General features: G+C 36.8%; 3 protein-coding genes across 3 annotated transcripts; 1 reads left to right on the top strand and 2 right to left on the bottom strand.

Moving 5' to 3' along the window:
• Positions 1-6,406: 6,406 nt before the first annotated feature.
• Positions 6,407-6,905, bottom strand: LOC122070370 (protein EMBRYONIC FLOWER 1-like). The gene is made up of 2 exons (XM_042634517.1): positions 6,756-6,905; positions 6,407-6,656 (listed from the first exon to the last, which is right to left on the bottom strand). The coding sequence occupies exons 1-2, from the start codon at positions 6,785-6,787 to the stop codon at positions 6,407-6,409; spliced, it is 282 nt and encodes a 93-aa protein (XP_042490451.1). The 5' UTR covers positions 6,788-6,905.
• A 188-nt stretch (positions 6,906-7,093) lies between these two features.
• On the top strand, positions 7,094-8,440 carry LOC122070385 (demethylepipodophyllotoxin synthase-like). Its single transcript, XM_042634530.1, has one exon. It carries the CDS (start codon positions 7,655-7,657, stop codon positions 8,297-8,299), a length of 645 nt encoding a protein of 214 aa, XP_042490464.1. The 5' UTR covers positions 7,094-7,654; the 3' UTR covers positions 8,300-8,440.
• Positions 8,441-13,233: 4,793 nt separating this feature from the next.
• LOC122070373 (pentatricopeptide repeat-containing protein At1g28690, mitochondrial-like) lies at positions 13,234-14,328 on the bottom strand. The gene is made up of 2 exons (XM_042634520.1): positions 13,743-14,328; positions 13,234-13,416 (listed from the first exon to the last, which is right to left on the bottom strand). The coding sequence occupies exons 1-2, from the start codon at positions 13,922-13,924 to the stop codon at positions 13,239-13,241; spliced, it is 360 nt and encodes a 119-aa protein (XP_042490454.1). The 5' UTR covers positions 13,925-14,328; the 3' UTR covers positions 13,234-13,238.
• Between the last annotated feature and the right edge of the window lie 6,019 nt (positions 14,329-20,347).

Genomic DNA, 20,347 nt, shown 5'->3' with positions numbered 1-20,347 from the left:
CAAATGCATCAGCTCATGAAGATTGGTAGCAATGGTTCTTTACACCATGGCCAAATCTATTTCAAGTCTAATTATTTTTGCTGAAGATTGGGCCTGGCGGTTATTTACACTAATGTCAGCTCCATTTCAAGTCCGGTTATTTACACCAAATATTGGTTCAATGGTTCTTTATACCATGGCCAATTCCATTTCAAGTTCGGTTATGTACACCGAAGATTGGGCCTGGCGGTTATTTACACCAATGTCAGCTCTATTTCAAGTCTAGTTATTTACACCGAAGATTGGTTCGATGGTTCTTTACACCATGGCCAATTCCATTTCAAGTCCGGTTATTTACTCCGAAGATTGGTTCGGATGGTTCTTTACACCATTGCCCATTCTATTTCAAGTCCGGTTATTTACACCAAAGATTGGGCCTGGCGGTTATTTACACCAATGTCAGCTCCATTTCAATTCCGATTATTTATACCGAAGGTTGGTTCGGATGGTTCTTTACACCATTGCCAATTCCATTTGAAGTTTAGTTATTTATACTGCAGATTGGGCCTGGCAATTATTTACACCAATGTCAGCTCCATTTCAAGTTCGGTTATTTACACCGAAGATTGGGTCTGACGATTATTTACACTAATGTCAGTCTCACCTCATAGTCCGGTTATTTAAGCCGAATATTGGATTTGACAGTTATTTACACCAATATCTCCTCCATTTAAGTCTGGTTACTTTCGAACTGAAGATCGGGTCTGGCAGTTATTTATACCAATGCCATTTCTATCTTAAGTCCGGCTATTGAGATTGAAAGTTGCGTCTAGTGGTTACTTACACCTAGGTCAAACCTAGTTTCTCTTGTGTTTGACCATTCATTTACACCATTGTCTCATATTTGCATTAATGGTCTTCTTGGTTCTTTATACCAATGGCAGCTGATTGCATCTACACTTCTTTTATCATACTTGCATTCATAGTCTACTTGGTTCTTTATACCAATATTGGTTAATTACGTTTACACCATTTTTCCATACTTACATTAGCAATCTGTTTAGTTATTTACACCTAACGGTCGATTGTATTTACACTATTTTCCATACTCGCATTCAAGTCTACTTGGTTCTTTATACCAATGTTGGCTAATTGCATTTACACCTTTGTCTCATTTTTATATTCATGGTGTGTTTGGTTATTTATACCTGACAGTCAATTGCATTTGTACTCTTTCATACCTGCATTCATTGTCTACTTGGTTCTTTACACTAAGAATGGCATATTGCATGTGCATCCTTAGTCTAGGTTTTACCTGCATATTGATCGACTACGATAGGTTTTATATCACGGTAGCACCCACACACCACTTGATTTCGCATGTGTTATCAATCGACATTTCCTATCTTTGGTTTTATCTCTCATTTTGCATTTGCATTTGCACCTCCGCCATCCTTGAGCCGGTTGTCGGTAGTACATTGCTCCTGGTGACAAAATGGTGTGTTTTTTTCTTTGCCTTTCAACCGTTACACAAGCCTCAGTCAAAGAGGGGCAATCTGTAGACACCGAATTTTGTCATCCCCCGGCAATGATGACAATATGAAGGATTACATGTTGGATATTTTAGACTTGGAGAATTTTCAAACTTATAATAGAAAATGAACATTTTTTCCTATAAACTTTCAAGAGAAAATGTTTTCCAAAATTAGAATTTAATGTTGTGGATTATTGTTGTTTGTCCCCTCAAGTCGGACATAAAACTTTGATGCGAGAACTATGCGAATCGATGCCCGATTCTCTCTTTCATTATATGATCCGGGTCCCTACTTTATGCATATTTTCTTAAAGATTTCCGGTCGAGATTACAATCGTGTCTCACATCATTGGATAGTGCTCGAACTGAGCTTTTTAACGACATATTACACGTCGAATTCTGACAAACGGTTTGAAAGATATGACCCCCAAAAATTGACTCTAAAGTTCGGTATCAGATTCCATTCCGAGCAACCAAAGGGTGCCACATGGCGCCCAAACCCCTTTGTCCAAAAGCAAGCCTTTTTGGACAATTCTCTCTAGTTTTTAGTCCCACATCGGAAATATGAGAGAATTGTCCCAAGTCCCAAGGTTATAAGAATAGCCCTTCCTCGCTTCCAAAAAGGGAGGAGATTGGAGAGAAGGAATATGATTTTTGCTAATTCCCTTTCTCTAAATAAAGAATCTCTCAAAGTATAAAAATTTAAATGTGTAATCCTTCCTTGAGCCGGGAAACTTAGTCCAATTCGGTTCGGTTCGGTTTTGGCCTTGAAGCACAAGGGTTATCTCCCCTTGTTTCTTGATTAAAGCCGGTTTAATGTATTTATTTATTTATTTTCTTTCAATAGCGATTTAGAATTAGTTTAATTAATAGATTAGTTTCTAATTTATTAATAATTGATTTATTTAGATTAATTATGTTTAATTAGTTTCAGTTTGGTTCAATACAGTTTATTAGATGTGAATTGATTTATTCCGGTCCAATTAAAGGTATTTAGAATTAATTGATTCTTTTAGATTAATTAGGTTTAATTGTTTTTTTTTATTTAACATGCTTACTTAAGTAGATTTGATTTGGTTTAGTTTCTCCTTTTTAAATTGTTTTTGCTCTTTTAATCTAGACCCTTAGATTAGGATCTCAACTGTAACCTAATCCCATTCCTTATTCTTCTTCCTCTCTTCCATCTTTCTTCTCCAGCCGTCCCTCTCCACTCTCTTCTTCTTCTTCTTCTTCTTCTTCCCTGCTGTTGCAACCGAACCTGCAGCTTCTTTTCCTTCCCTCTGAAAAAAAAATAGAACAATCCTTCTGCATTTTTTTTGTTTTTCTTCATCATAGTCTTAATTGTTCATTGTGGATTAAATGATTTTGATAAGTTGTCCCTTTTTTTTTTTTTTCTTTCGCTTTCTAAAATCTTTCCAGGGATCTCAAATTTCCCTAATTTTGGGTCCTAAAATCAAATGATTTTCATTTTCTGTTTTCTTTTCTCTCTTAATAATATATGGGACGTAGTTTAGGGCGTGTTTAGTTTAGGACGGGCGTAGCTGGCCCCTCAAACCGGCTCGTAGCATTAGGTGCGTATTGGGGATTTGGGTTTTCCTACTATCTCCTATCTTTTGTACTCCAACATTCACTTGCATTAGTGTAGTACTAATTTAGATTAATTAAAGTAACTTAGTTAACTTAATTAGTCATTTCGACTGTTGTTTATTTAATTGTGGTTAATTTATTTAGTTTTCTTTTATCACTGCATTTGATTTCTTCATTCAATTCAATTTATTAAATTCGTGTAATTACCAATCTTTTTCCCTCTAGTAGTTCGTTTATTTTAATCAATCAATTAATTAGTTATTTAATGTAGGATAATTAACTAGATTAATTAGTTAAAAGATTATCTTCTCATTAGCTTAACTAGGGTTTTGAAAATGTTTAACTCATCTTAGGATTAGCTCAAGGTAAACATAATTAGTGCAATTAGGTTTCATAATTAGTTTAATTAAACCGTAGGTTTAGTTTAATCCTCCTACACTAGATTAGGTAGATTAGTAAAAATGCATTCATTTAATGTAATTAATCCATTTCACTTTTATAAATTAATTAGATCTCATTTAATTTTAAATCTTTCTAGCAATTAGATTAAGTAGGATTGCAATAATTTATTTCACAAATTACTAGGGATTGAGATTAACCATTTCAATTAGTTCAATTTAGAATTTCATAAGTTCCTTAATCATCCATCTAGGTTAGACTCAATTAATCGAATTAATTAATTTAGGGTTTCATGAGTTGCTCAACTAATCCTAGGGCTAAGTTTATTTAATTAGTTTAATCTAAGACTCATAACACATTAATCAAATCATTTAGGATTTTTAATACTTAATTAGTGTAATCATTACATTATTTGCATTATCACCTAGGTTAGCATAACATAGACACATGGCTAAGGGTTTTCACATGTCATACTTAGACACCTAGTTTAGGGTTTTCAGTGACCTAGATTTAGGACTAGTTAGTAGGGTACAAACAAATTGTGGTCAAACAAAAAGAGACCGGCCTTAGGGCCAGCAGACTGGGTGCCTAACACCTTCTCAGTCTGTCACTTGACACTTGTCTAGAATCTTGGTGCAAACCAGCCTTATCCATCAGAGTCATTAGTCTCTCTCCCTTGATTGGGGGAGACATTTATGGGTCCTAGACCCTTTCTAGGTGACGACTCCTTTTTACCCATAACGTGCATCCCCCTTTGGCTTTTGATGACCAGGGGATACTATCTCATCTCATGAGGGTTGAATCCTAACGTGTGTACATGCGCTACGCGCCATATTGCGATCCCGGGGTGGAGGTCATGTTACGTACACTCCTTTATTTCCTTTTTTTTTCTTTCCTATTTTTTCTCCCTTTTTTCTATTTTTCTCTTTTATTTCCTTATTTCTCTCTCCTCTCCTATTTTTTCTCCCTTTTTTTCTATTTTTCTCTTTTATTTCTTTATTTCACCCTTTGGCCAACCTCCTTTGAGTGATGAGTAGGAGAGAGAAAAAATTCCCAAAAAAACTACCACAAAAAAGTAGCAACCAAGAGGTTCGAACTTGAGACCTCCACGATGCAGAAGATAATGGAAAAAACAAAACAAACAATGCACATGGATTTTACGAGGTTCGGCAAGGTTGCATACGTCCCGGGTGAGATGAGATCCTACTTCACTATCAATGGAGAATAGGGTTACAGCGCTCGTCCACCTCTCAGTATTGTTTGCATTACAGAGAAAGAAACCCTCGCTACAAATATATAGCGAAAAACCCTTAATTTGGAAAGCACACAATTGCCCTCAAATAAAAATTCAAGCAGGGGTTGCGCCCCCTACCCCCCTTGCTATGCAGGGGGACCTCCTGCCCCGTTGCAATCCCCACGGCCCTCTAACCGGCTCGCGGAACCGCCGTCCTGCCTGTCTAGGTGCTGCACCAGTACTCCCTGGATTAAACTGCAGTGGAATCTCCACCTTGGCTTAAATTATGTCGAGCCTCCTATAAAGATAACATGTAGACGTCTTCATCCTTGTACCTCATTAAAGGTCCAAACCTGCACCTGTTTGGTGCATCCCTCATCTTCAACAATGAGTAATATTAAGGCCAGAAACTCACCAACTATGCTAGGTAGTTGTTGTTACCAAAAACGAATCTTCAATCACTTAAGGGTGTGATTCATCTATCCTTATTAGCATTTGAAATATTCCTTGTACCTCTGGGACAATTACAAACGGGTTGGTTCTGCATCTCGGTTCAGTTCTGATCCATTATTCTTTTTCTGGCCCAAAAAGAATAATCACTTGTATGGGTGACCAAACAGATGTGTACTTTTAATTGAACATATCCATCTTGCTCAGAATTTTGTCCTCTTTGCAACCATGAAAAGAAACATGACCTCTTTATATGTAAAATTGGAGATATAGCACCCGATAGTCCTTAAGGCCTCTAAAATATAAAAACTGCAAAAAGAGAGTAAACCCTAAGGTAGCTCCATTCTAAATATGTAAAATGCATGTTTTACTACCCTAGATTTTACACATAAATGTGCTCATCAGATACCCTGCCTTGAATGTGTGAAAAATAGGAATCCTCTACCTGTGGATGCTGGGAACGGTAGAGGTTTCTAAAATAAGCAATAAATGCATCACTGATTTCTGATTCACCCTTTATTGTAAGCCTATTGATGTTCAAGAATTTAATCTTATTCCTTGTTCTTCTCTTCAAGGTGGTTAGGTGAAAAAAATGATTATTTCGATCACCTAATTGAATCCAATCCACCCTCAACTTTTGTTGCCACATGACTTCTTCTTAATGAGGCAACATTCTAAGATTAGTGAGCAGCTGTTTTTTCCGCTGATACCATTGATCATTTCTTTGAAGTGGGGGTACCAAGAGTAAATTAGAAAGCTCCTGCTTGTGGGCTGCAATCTTTGAGAAAATGTTCCCAATGTGCAAAGAGTTCCAATTTTTGAGGTGTTGTAAAGTTCTCAGCTTGTGACATAATCTGAAGGATATAGAACCTCTTACTAGATTTTCATTCCATGTAAAGTTAACCACGTCCAAGTAACTAGACTCCAGAATCCAGAAAGCCTAAAACCTAAATGGACGCCTACGCCTTGGTTGAATGGGAGTGGTGATAAGATTAATAGCCCTGTGATCAGAAGACGCCATAATCTCCCGTATAACAGTAGCATTCGGGAATAGTTGGAGCCATTCAGAATTCCATAGGAAACGATCCAATTTAGCTTCAATGCGCGCACTGCCTTCTTGCATGTTGCTCCATGTATACTGATAACCTATTAGAGGAATATCCGACAGACATGCTCTGTTGACAAACTCTTGGAAGGGTTGGATTTGGGAATTATGTATGGGTCTACCCCNCAGTTGCTTCTAGAATCTTCTTACCGTTTTCATCATCATCAACAACATCAACATCAGACTTATTAGCAGGAAAATTAGAAGATTTAGATCTCATCGCCTCCACCTCATCCTTCCACCACCGATATTTCGGGCATTTCATCAACGGAAGCTTTGCCGCCAGCTCTTCTTTCTTCATCGTTTCTTTATCATGAAACGGCCAAGACTTCTCCACATTAACACTCCTCATCTTCGAAGCATACTCTCTGAAACACCACCGAATCACTCATTAAAATATTAAAACCTGCAAAGAGATTCAAAACCAAAAAACCAAAAAACCAAAATTAACGATTCTTAGGTTCTACCTGATGGAGAAGCGTTCGATAGCAACAGCCATGGAGTCTCTTCCTGCTCGAGAGGAAAAGATCAGATCAAAGAAAACAAACTCTTCAAGCAAGAAAAAGAAAGAAGAAAGAAAAAAGAACAAAAGCTTCTCGATCCAGTCGATGTAGTAGTAGTAGTCTTCATAAAAAATTCGAAATCAAATCAACGAATTCGAATCCACTGAGATAGGAGAGAGAGAGAGAAGAGTCGAGCGATGAACAGAGAGAGAGTCGAGTGCGTGGAACAGATCGAGAGAGCAGGGAGCGACGAACAGAGGGAGAGTCAAGATAACAGGGAGAGTCGAGGGAAAAAGCAAGTCCGAGCTTTTGGTTACAGAGAGCTGAGAGGGAGAGTCGAGATCGAGAGAGAGAGAGAGAGGCCGAGAGAGAGAGAGTCGAAAGAGGATAGAGGGAAAATATTTCAGCTCTTATTTCAAAAAGATGAATCGATCCGGTTTGTTTCGGTTTGTTTTCCAATGGTTTGATTCAAAATGGTTTTTTCACTGGTTTAAGATTGTATCATGGTAGACTAATCTGAGCCGTGAATATGGAATTTTACACGTGTCGGCTTCCTGAGGGGGAATTGTACAGAATTGTACAAGATCCAAATTTCAGACGATTTCTTCCTAGGGGAGATCCCGAGAATGAGCAAGATGCAACTTTCCGATAGTATCTAGCTAGGAACATAGCACAAATAGAAAGGATTTTATTTCTAATCTCAAAGATAATGGCATCTCAAATTTGTTGAATAGAGAGAGGAAAGGATGATCATCATTTTTTATTTTTTTCCCGCTTGATATGATGAATCACTACACTAAAAACCAATTTACCAAGAAGTGTTGTTAAGATTTTTACTTGTTATTCCTTTTCGGTCTTCTGATATGAATTGGTATTTGCAGAATATGATCCTAGCAGGAACTGACACTATAACTGTTACACTAATCTGGGCTCTTTCACTACTACTCAACAATCAACATGCCATGAAAAGAGCACAGGAAGAGTTAGGCAAGCATGTGGGTAGGGAAAGACAAGTAAAGGAATCAGATATTAGTAGATTGAAATATCTCCAAGCCATTGTGAAGGAAACATTTCGCCTATACCCAGCAGCTCCATTGTCTGGACCACGAGAGGCCATGGAAGAGTGCATTATTGCTGGTTATCATGTACCAGTAGGCACCCGAATGATAACCAATATATGGAAGATTCATCGAGATCCACGTGTATGGAGCCAACCTCATGAATTTCAACCAGAGAGGTTTCTCACAAGCCATGTGGACATTGAAGCTTTGGGTCAGCATTTCGAATTCACCCCTTTTGGCTCTGGCCGGCGTATGTGCCCAGGGGTTTCTTTTGCTCTTCAGGTTTTGCACTTGACTATAGCCCATTTGCTCCATGGGTTTGAGTTTGAAAATCCTACAGGTGCACCTGTTGATATGACAGAGACCCCAGGGCTGACCAACATGAAGGCTACCCCACTTGAAGTTCTCCTTAGCCCACGTCTTCCTTCTAAGCTTTATGAATATTGAGGTATCATACAAATCGTGACTTGAGTTGTTTCTCTAGCTGATGAACTCACACCCTACCCTATTCATTTGTTAGACTCTGTCAAGGTGGCTGGTTGGTATTGGATTGAGTTCTGTAATATATATATATATATATTTAAGTGATTATGTAAGTTGATCAACAAATTTGTACCACATACAAGTTGAGGTGGGATCCGCTTTTCGTACGATCACTTGGTCGTACATGTGAACATCTAATACTGGTCTCACTTTCTACAATTGCAAGGGTGAAAGAGGGGTATATTTGGAAGTAAAAATGACAAGTGTTGGATGCTCTCATGTATGACCAGGTGATCTTACATGCAGTGGATCAATTCTCGTAGAAGTTGGTCGTTTTTTTTAAAGTACAAATTAAACTATATCTAAAAATTGTTGGAGTTAATTGTATATTTTCAGATATTGGTCCTATACAAGGTTATACCATTGTGTTTGCCATGATCTAAAATACTAGATCAACGTACATGATCCAAACTTAATGACAAAAATGCTAAAATGTGATGATTGAATCATGTAATTCTCATCAAAATCTTTAAAAGACTTTTGAGGGTCTTGTCCTATATCATATCATAATCTCATGATGGCTTCAGTTTTGGTATTTACTCTAATTTTGAGCACTTTTAAGAAGAATAAGAGGAAGGATATTTCTGAAAAACGTGATAGAATTTTGAGTATAATTTCATAAAAAAATAAGGATAAGTTCATTTGGAGTCATATATAAAATTTAATGCCTCTCGCACTGAGGTAAGGCCAATCAGCCAGAGTAGATTTCGATCTGAATCGAGTGCTTAAACCATACACGATTTTGGGTTTTTATTGAACCTTATTAAGTGGATTTTAGGGATTTTATTCATATCTTCTTTAAGAACAAAAAGAAGAAATAACCTAGAAGAGAAAAGAGGAGAACAGAGAAACAAAAGGGATTTTGTGTGGCTTTGGTAGATATATTAAATCTTCTCTATATTCTTGTTTAGTGTTAGTTGAAGCTCCATTGAAGCTTCTTTGAAGGATTGGTATTCAATGTTGAAGATTTAAAGATGCCTTTATTAAAGAAGGAGCAAAAAAATAAAAGAGAAAGTGGAAGAACATATTTGAGTTTTTCTTTTAGCACAATGTGGGGAGTGAGCTCAAGCTAATCCTTGCATATCCAAGCAAGTAATTACCCATTTTGTAGAAGTCACATTTCAAAGTGTATAATGTTGTACACCAAGTGTATGGTAAATTTTCTAAGCCGATACTTGAGTTATTTATGGGGGAATTTACTCATCCATTGAGGCCTACAAGAGTTGCCAAGAATGGATTTGGCCAAAAGAAGATCACCCAAACCATTCATGCTTTGGTTCTTGTGTAGAAATTTTTTTTGAAGATCACTTGGTGGTGTTGAGACAGTGATCATACACGAAGTGCCATTCAAGTGTTGAGAAGCCATAAACAAACAAGGTTACATCGAGGAGGTAATCTATATCCTTCAAATTCTATTTTTATTCGATGCGTCTATGGCGGGCCCAAGTAGGTAGAGATTTATTACTTGGGCGACACCAATTGTTTCTCGGCGACTTGATCAAAGTCTGGTGGTCCAGTAAGAGGAATAGAAATCTTGGATTGCACATCTCCTAATTAAGTTCATCCTGGTCTTCCACTTTAAATTCAGGTTCCGACTCAATTGAATGTCCTCTCTGATTGGCAAAGGTCAAAGGAGAAGTCGGAGGCAACGGCCCTCAAGTGGCTAAACAAAAGGAAATGAACAGCTAAGCAAACCCTAGTTAGTGCATAGAGAACGGCTAGGCAAGCCCTAGAAGGCAGAACATGGACATGGTGTAAAAGTAGTGCATGGGTTGTGTACCAAGTGATTGGTAAAAGCCTAAACCAACACTTGAGTTGTTATGAGGGGACTTGCATTGTAATTGTGTGTAGAATACTTGAGTTGTTTATGAGGGGACTTGCATTGTAATTGTGTGCAGTCACTTAAACTTGTAAGTTAGGGCATTCTGTAAGCCTATTTTGATATTGTAACCAGTTAAGTTAAGACTTGACTAGATTGGGGTGAAACCCTATCCTGAGTGTCATCTCAAATTGAAATAGGTGTCATATCACATGTAACTTAATTATATTCAAAACCTAGTAGAGTATTGAGAAAAATACGAAACCCATAAAGGGTATTGCTCCGTGGAGTAGACAGTGAGCCGAACCACGTATATCTTGTGTTTTTTATATGTGAATTTGCATTGGAGTGAGTGGTGTATATGTCTGTAGGACAGGGGTGGTTGTCATGTAAACTTGGGCCATTGAGTGGCTACATGATGGACAATCATACATCTGTATATTGAATGGTTTATAAGACCATGCAAAATAGTTAAGTCCAAAAATATTTGTTGACACTGTTCACCCCCCTTTAGTGGCATCCTGTGATTCACAGTGTGCTATGACATTATCATTCCCCACTCAAGAATTCCTCCATAAGAGAAATGTAACAATACGTTCCTCCATAAGAGAATGTATCTTATGCTAGAACTCTCTAGAATATGTGGACCATCTTCTCTGGTCATTTCTCTAGATTTGTTTAGAAAGGAGTCCGTAGTAAGTGTTGGCCACATGATCGATCACTCTCTCTTTTAGAGAGAATAGAGGTGGATCTTAAGAAATTTCAATGGTAAATCAATTAGCGATTGCATTGGGAATCTTGCTTTTATTGCTTTGATTCATTATATTTGATGGGAAAGAAACAATACAATATAGACCTCCTCGTCAAAAAACAATATATCGAATTTGGGAAGCCCTTACTTTTGAGATTAGAAATAGGGTTCAACCAATTTGTATGACAAAGCCCAAACACTTTAAGAAATATGCACCTCGCTATATGCTAGGAACTTCATCTTATCTTTCCCCCCACCCCGGCTACTTAATGTATCATTTTTGTATTTTTGTTTCTTCTCTCCCCCACCCCCATCCCCCCCCCCCTTTTTTTTTATCTATAATCATTTGTTAGTTGTTTTTCCTCTCCAAGGATTTTGATGTATCATCATTTGAATATTGTTTAGTTCTTTTGTTCAGAGTCCCCTTTTGGCTTTGATGTTGTACTTTACTCTTCTACTTTAATTTACCATTTAACCCAATAATAATAATAATAATTATACCAGGTAACAAGATCGATCTATACCAAAATCCAGAGAAATAGGGATCTCTTGGTTCTATATGGTAAGAAGGATGAGATAGGTGTAATACCGTACTCCGATCCAGTAAGGAGATTAACACTAAGATAGGTGCGATACCTTACTTAGAACTAAATCATGCTGAATTAAAATAAACAAATAAATGAAAGAACAAAGCAAGACCAAGAACTTAAAGAAAGAAATAGAGTTGCAGAAAATTTAAAAAAAAAATAAAAAGCTGTTTAACCGGATCTATTTTTCACAGTCTAGAGGCACTACTGTAGGCTTTCTGTGAAGATAGAACAAGACGCTGCTGTATACAGATACTGATGCAGAAAGCTAATAGTGCAATCAAAGAAAATAATTTGCAATATACTTAATATTTGGAGATCCGATTACAGGTTTGGGTAGGCTTGGGTTGGAGGATTTGAGAAGAAGAAGGGTGTTTGGTCTTTGAGGAGTCTCTGAGCTTTGGGTAGCTAACCTTCGGAGGACGATCAGACTTAAGATGATCGGAGCCTATTTGTAGACACCGAATTTTGTCACCCCCCGGCAATGATGATAATAAGAAGGATTACATGTTGGACATTTTATACTTGGAGAATTTTCAAACTTAGAGTAGAAAATGACAAATTTTTCCTATAAACTTTCAAGAGAAAATGTTTTCAAAAATTAGAATTTGATGTTGTGGATTATTGTTGTTTGTCTCCTCAAGTCGGACATTACACTTTGATGCGAGAACTATGCGAATCGACGCCCGATTCTCTCTTTCATTATATGATCGGGGTCTCTACTTTATGCATATTTTTGTAAAGGTTCCCGATCCAGACTACAATCATGTCTCACATCATTGGATAGTGCTCGGACTGAGCTTTCTAACGACATATTACACGTCGAATTCCGACAAACGGTTTGAAAGATATGACCCCCAAAAGTTGACTCCAAAGTTCGGTATCAGATTCCATTCCGGGCAATCAAAGGGTGCCACGTGGCGCCCAAACCCCTTTGTCCAAAAGCAAGCCTTTTGGGACAATTCTCTCTAGTTTTTTAGTCCCACATCGGAAATTTGAGAGAATTGTCCCAAGTCCCAAGGCTATAAGAATAGCCCTTCCCCTCTTCCAAGTGGGGGGGAGAAAAATTGAGAAAAATTTGAGAGAAGGAATATGGCCCCATGAAGGTTTTTGCTAATTCCCTCTCTCTAAATAAATAATCTCTCAAAGTATAAAAGTTTAAATGTGTAATCCTTCCTTGAGCCGGGAGACTTAGTCTGATTCGGTTCGGTCCGATTCGGTTCGATTCAGTTTTGGCCTTGAAGCACAAGGGTTATCTCCCCTTGTTTCTTGATTAAAGCCGGCTTAAGGTATTTTTCTTCTCCTAATTGCAGTTTAGACCTAGCTTATCTAATTTAATAGATTAATTTCTAATTTATTAATACTTGATTTGTTTAGATTAATTAATTAGTCTCAATTTGGTTCAATGTGGTTTATTAGATATAAATCGGTTTATTTCGGTCCAATTAAAGGTATTTAGATAATTGATTTTTTTTGATTAATTAAGTTTAATTGTTTTTTTTAACATGTAGATTTGATTTGGTCTAGTTTTTCCTTTTTAAATTGTCTTTGCTCTTTTAATCTAGACCCTTAGATTAGGATCTCTCAACTGTAACCTAATCCCATTCCTTATTCTTCTTCCTCTCTTCCATCTTTCTTCTCCAGCCGTCCCTCTCCACTCTCTTCTTCTTCTTCTTCTCCTTCTTCTCATCTTCTCCTGTTCTTCCACTCCCTACTCAAAGGAAGGGTGATCCCGTCGCGGCCGTTCAAGCACAGCCTTCCACCGTCGCCTATGACTGCACTGTCGTCGTCCGCATCGTCTTCCAAACCTCCTAACCGAACCCACTTCCCCAGCTCTTCTTCCTTTCCTCCTTCTTCTTCTTCTTTTTCTTCCTAACTGAACCTGCAACCGAACACTCCTTTCTTCTCCTTCTTCTTTTTCTCTTCCTCTTCCCTGCTGCTGCAACCGGACCTGCAGCCACACCTCCTTTCTTCTCCTTTCTTCCTAACTGAACCTGCAACCGAACACTCCTTTCTTCTCCTTCTTCTTCTTCTTCTTTTCTTCTTCCCTGCTGCTACAACAGGACCTGCAGCCACACCTTCCTCCTCCTTTCTTCTTCGTTTTCTTCTTCTTCTTCTTCTTTTTCTCTTCTTCTTCCCCGCTTAGCAACCAACCCTGCATGTCCACAAGCTGAGAGTGCACTAAGGAATGTAACATAATTGGGTTTAATTTCATAATCTATTTGCATTTTGTTGAAGAGCTCAAGTGCTTCTGTAGGATTTCCATTCTTCCCATACCCATCAATCATGGAAGTCCATGAAAGGCCATTCTTTTCTGGCATATAGTTGAAAATTCTCCGTGCTTCCTCAGTTCTCCCACATTTTGAGTACATGTATAAGTGCACTTCCCAATATCACAAGACAACATTACATCACACGTAGCTGTTGTAGGCAGTTTCAAAATCAAGGAAAACGTGAACCCATCTGGTTTTTCATTTGAGGGAGTGAGTTTGCGGATCAAATTCAGAGATCCTCCAGCTTGACCTTGTTTGAGGTAGGCTGCAATCATTGAATTATAGGAGGAGACGGTTGGTTTGGGCATTTGATCGAATATCTTTCGGGCATAGGATAAACAGCCAGATTGTATGTTGAGAATGAGGAATTTGATGGAAATGTTGGTGTCGGGTGAAAATCCAATTTTGAGAATGTGGGCATGAATCTTTTGGCCATGGGAAGGGGACCTGTTATTTCATTTATGTTTTCTATGTGGAATCTTCCCCTCTTTTGTTCTTCATTTTTCTTTGTCCATTCTTGGTTTGATGTTCATTTTATTTTCCTCTTAATAATGTATGAGACGTAGTCTAGAGCGTATGTTAGCAAGGGCGTGGCTGGCCCCCTTCAAACCGGCTCGTAGCATTAGGTGCGTATTGGGGATTTGGGTTTTCCTACTATCTCCTATCTTTTGTACTCCAACATTCACTTGCATTAGTGTAGTACTAATTTAGATTAATTAAAATAACTTAGTTAACTTAATTAATCATTTCGACTGTTGTTTGTTTAATTGTGGTTAATTTATTTAGTTTTTTTTTAATCACTGCATTTGATTTCTTCATTCAATTCAATTTATTAAATTTGTGTAATTACCAATCTTTTTCCCTCTAGGGGTTTGTTTATTTTAATCAATCAACTAATTAGTTATTTAATGTAGGATAATTAACTAGATTAATTAGTTAAAAGATTCTCTTCTCATTAGATTAACTAGGGTTTTGAAAAATGTTTAACTCATCTTAGGATTAGCTTAAAGTAGACATAATTAGTCCAATTAGGTTTCATAATTAATTTAATTAAACCTTAGGTTTAGTTTAATCCTCCTATACTAGATTAGGTAGATTAGAAAAAATGCATTCATTTAATGTAATTAGCCCATTTAACTTTTCTAATTTAATTAGGCCCCATTTAATTTAAAAATATTTTTACCAATTAGATTAAGTAGGATTGCAATAATTTATTTCACAAATTACTAAGGATTAGGATTAACCATTTTAACTGATTCAATTTAGGATTTCATAAATTCATTAATCATCCATCTAGGTTAGACTCAATTAATCGAATTAGTTTAATTTAGGGTTTCATAAGTTGCTAAACTAATCCTAGGTTTAGGCTTATTTCATTAGCTTAATCTAAGACTCATAATACATTAATTAAATCATTTAGGCTTATTTAATTAGTGTAATCATTTCATTATTTGCATCATAACCTAGCTAGCATAATTTAGACATTTGGTTTAGGGTTTTCACATGTCATGCTTAGATACCTAGTTTAGGGTTTTCAGTGACCTAGATTTCTTCAAAGGCTTTGGTTGAGTGGGGAGCTTGCCAACCCCACCAGTACTCGTCAACTCCCACTCTCTTTTTTACTCCAAAATAGACCAAACCAACAGCACACCTCCATATCCAAATCCTACCCTTTGTTCTTCCTCTGTCCTTTCTTTATTTATGAACTTTCTTTAATCCTCCTTGTGTGTGTTGTGTTACTTTAAGCCTTCAAAGATAAAGCTGAAAGTCCCACTACTGATAGAGAAATCATTTTTTGTTGCATCACCATGTTTACCTCATGCAGTGATGATTCCATTGATATGATTCCTTGAGTCATCATATTTGCGAAAAATACGTGCACCACGCCTAAGTGAGATTCCAGTGTGCAGCTATGGGGTTCACATTAACATTCTCACTCTGAATGGTATCACTCTCTGCACTGTCATGGGTATGACATGTAGATTCTTTCCCACATTGGCATTATAAGGAATCATAACTTTTGCCTTCATTGTTGTCATTTTTTTATGACAAATATGGGGACATTCTTACAACAGAATTAACAGATTTGATTCAAGTTTCAACCATAAAAAATTATGATAATTTTGGTTTCAATTAAAGGGGAAAAAAAGAAAAAAAAAAAATATATATATATATATATATAGCTAAAACAGAAGACGGGCTTTTCAGTAATCAGAGACCTCCCCAAGTAGTGAGTTTTCTGACACATCTTATTGATTTTTCAAATTAAAAAATGTAAATGGACTTCATATTTTGATCATAAATTTCATCTGCTATTTTCTTTCCACAGGTGTTGGGCATTGGTAATTTTGAATCTTCATTGTGAATTCGAGTTTGTCTAGTTTTCAATAGTAAGCTTTCATGGAGACATCGATAAATGTGGTTGTAAGCATTGCTGGTTTCTCACTGTTACTTATATGGATTCTGGTAGATTTTTTTATACAGAAGCATAGATATGTTGATGGTGATCAGTTAAAACATGGAAGAACAGAGAAGAGGATAACAGTTTTCATCACCATTGTACTTCTGTCCAATATTTTAATCTCCGCTACCCATCTCGAGTTTTGCATTTTTAATGTTTGGAAGCTGAATAGAATCTCAACCCAGTCTGTTTTCTTGGCAACTACCTGGGTTTTGGTAACTGTATATGCATTTTACTCAAACAATAGGAATGTTTCTGGAGAGAAGAGGTGGCCTTTAGTCATTGTATTCTGGTGCATCATCTCTTGTATTCTCAGTACTTACCATGTCTTCATCTACTTCCTGACCCATTCGAAATCCAGGATACTGCCTGAATTTCTCCATGAGTCTAATGTTTCTGAGCTTGCTTCCTTCCCACTTGCAGTACTCCTCTGTGTCAATACTTTCTGTTTCAGTTATAACAAACCACTTCCAGAAATGGAAAACCCACTTCTTCAGAAAAAAAAAATGAGGTCCCAGCAGATTTTGAAGCTTTCAGTGTTAGGATTTTTATGTGGGCTTAACTGATACCGATTGATCCATTGGGCCCAAGCAATTATAGACCCACTCTGATTAGGAAACTCCTAGCTCTTTCCATTGTGAGAGTGGAATAGGGTTTTAGGGATTCTATTATAAATAGAATACTGACGGTCCCTGCAGCCATAACTTAATGCCTTATTGGTTTTGAGAGCACGGCTTTCTCACAAGAGCAAGTGCACAGAAAGAAAGGAAACCCTAGAGTAAGAGGCTGCAGAAGATCTCAGTAGAAGGACTCCACTTGCGTAGTTCATTGTCATCTTCATGGGAGTAATGTTTAACCACATGGGACAGAGGTTCATGATCTATGTTCATGGGACACAGGTACTTCTTTATTCCCATTTATGGTTCATGTCATGGTTGTCCCATTGATTATTATAGATATGGTAAATCTATATGGTTATGTATTTTAAGATGGGATACTTTATTGTTCTTGGTTTAGGGACTACACCTATGATTAATCTTTTATGATTGGTTGATGATTCTTGTGTTCTAAACATTATAGGGTTATTCATATGTTTAATATGGTAAAGAATCCCCAACAATTGGTATCAGAGCCAACCCTTATAATGTTAGAATCAAGAAAAATTGATTTTGTATAGGGTTTGTGTCCCAAATCATGAAAATCATAATTTTACCATTACTTAAAGATCCCATATGGGAAAACTTTCTTCACGAAAGGTGTAGAGCTTGAAAATACGGTCGCGGCGGTATGCCGCACGTCACCGGAAACCTCCGGACGCGCCGGCACGCACCGCCGGAAACCGGCTGCCGGAGGAGAGAGAAATTTTTTTTTTTAATTCAAAAAAAAAACGGCGGCGAGTCATCGCCGGGTCACCTCGGAAACCCTACCGAGTTAACCCGGGGTGTAGTGGGTCAACTCATGACCAACTCTGTTTGACTCGGTCAAAGGTTGACCGAATCGTTGACCAATTGACTTGGATTTTGACTCGGATTCAATATGCCTGAACCGGATTAGACCGGTTGGCCGAACCGGTTGGTTTGGGAAACTAGATTGATTTTGATCTATTTTTAGTTCTGCAACTTCAAATGGCTCGTACAGGCAAACGGTGAAGAATTTTTCACCCTGGTTTTTTTGCGTTGAGTCCAGTTTTTCGTACTCTTCGTTTTGATATATTGTGAGCCTAGTTTTGATCAACTTTTATGATTTTTTTTGTATAAGTTACAAGTATGGGTGGTTAATGATTCTTTATGATTTTTCTATTAATTGGAATAAATAAAAGAAAATCAACTCATACATTACTTGCATATCAGAATATGAACTTGGTTATTATTGGTAATGTAGTTCATGCTTTTGTTTATGAATATTTTTATTCATGCTTAAACAATCCCACTTTTAGCTATCGGAATGAATTTGTAGACTATTATAATAAGATTGGGTGGAATCCACCAAAGTGGTAAAGTTCAACTTTATTGTAATAGAATACAAATCAAAGTCTTCTTTGTTTGAAAAGACAGAGAATAATGATTGGTAGAAAAGTTGCTAATGTTCACCTAAATGTGACATTATCAAAGAAAGGTTAAAGTTAAAGTAAGTGAAAAACATAATAGGGATTTCTCAACCTAGAAGATGCTGTCCATCCAAAGATGGCGGTACTTTTCGAAAGTTAGAAGAAGTCTCGCAGTAATTGCAGAAACTTGAGTGGATTAGTATAAAGTTCCGGTTGACACTCTTGAAGTAATTGATAATTGAGCATTGTAATGTTTATTTTGTTGACAGTTACATGTTTGTTCTTTTACATGTAAATTGATATTAACTTCATGTTTAAATAACCCACAAATTTAAGCTGCTAGGTGTAGTTGTAAGCTATTGCAGTGGAATTGATGGAACCCACCAAAGTGGTAAAATCTAAGATTACTGTAATAGGTTTACAACTCAAAGATTTTGTCTTATATTCAAAGACATAGAAAATTGTTAGCAGGAATTAAGTAATGTTTGCCCAAAGGCGACATTATCAAAGACATGCATAAATGCAAGTGTACTCTAGGCAGACCTTAACCTAGAAGTTGTTATGCATCCAAAAGTGATAGTAATTTTCGAAGTTGAAGAGCTCCCACTGTCATTGTAGTTTTTGAGTGGACTAGTGCATTCCAGACCTAAAGGTTGAGATTGTAGTTCAGTTGACACTTTGATTATGTTTAATGGTTAGTGATGTAATGTTGGTTTTTATTGATGTTACATGCATTAATTAAATATCGAATGGATTATTCTTCCTTGAGTTGAACCATTAAGCTAATGTCTTTAAAAGTGGCTTGAGAATATAGAGGCCTACATATGCCTCAAATACCTAGTTTTCTATACTAGGAGAAGCAAATCAATAGTTTGGTATTATGCTTTTAAAGCAAAGTTTTTTTTTTTTTGCCTTAAAAAGGTATTGGACAGTTGATCAATGGCAATAGGGTGGATGAGGGTTTCATCACTATAACCATAAGTTATAGGTTTATTTAATGTGTTATTTTTTTTGCATTCCGATTGGATCAATTCGGATTGGTTGGGTTGGATTAGTGTCGATTTTGATCAATCCAATACCAAGTTCTTAAACACTGCCATTGTTCTCTGAAAACCTATTTATGAACATTAATTGATAAATGTTTGGTTTCGTTTGTTTTTGGGCATATGTGAACAAGTTTATATGTATGTTACGTTTAACGAATTGTGTTCTCCAATAAATGGATTAATTTATGACTGGTCGAACCAAGTGGGAGAATAAAAGTATGGATCTTAAGCTATTTTATGTGGCTCGACCAATGGGAGAATAAACTCAGTCTACTAGGTTGCTAGTGGGAGAATAAATTCAGTGTTCTATATTGTTTTTCATGCAAAAGAATTATTTGGAGTTTTGCATTGATTTATTATTATCATGATATTGAATAATGATTTATGGGTTCAAATATATAAGTAAATTCATATTCATGTCATTTTGTACTTGAATGTTTTGTTTGAAACACCCTATGATGGATAAATATATTAGAATTAAATTGGGTGTGAGCTTCCGCATATTTTATGCTGCACAGTATATTTTGTAGGAAGCTATGAAAGGATTGGATGGAATCCACCAAAGTGGCACATCCTATTATTTCATATTCTTTCCAAGCACAGCAAAGTTGATGACATTTTCCCAAAGGTAATGTCACCCAAGTTAAAGAAAATACATGTATGGAAAGGACTATAACTTAGAGGCTTCTAAACCCACATGTGATAAAAGTAATTGTATTTTCACAGTAAATTTGGATTTACAAGAGGACCAGTACATTCTTAGCCCAAAGGATAGGAATGTAGTTACGATTGTGACTCTTGTGTGTTTTATCTGCTAGATGTACATTTATTGTGTAGTTTATCTAATAGGTGTACATATTAAATTTTTTAGCCCGGTTATTTGGTGTGTATGATTCATACCTGAGATTCTTAGGGTTACTTGATCTGGTTTTAGCTCTCAGGGAACCCAAACAGGTGTTGTTGCTGAA

This window comes from Macadamia integrifolia, unplaced genomic scaffold (genome assembly GCF_013358625.1).
Source record: "Macadamia integrifolia cultivar HAES 741 unplaced genomic scaffold, SCU_Mint_v3 scaffold90, whole genome shotgun sequence".
Lineage (NCBI taxonomy): Eukaryota > Viridiplantae > Streptophyta > Magnoliopsida > Proteales > Proteaceae > Macadamia > Macadamia integrifolia.
This window is presented reverse-complemented; position numbering and strand designations above follow the sequence as displayed.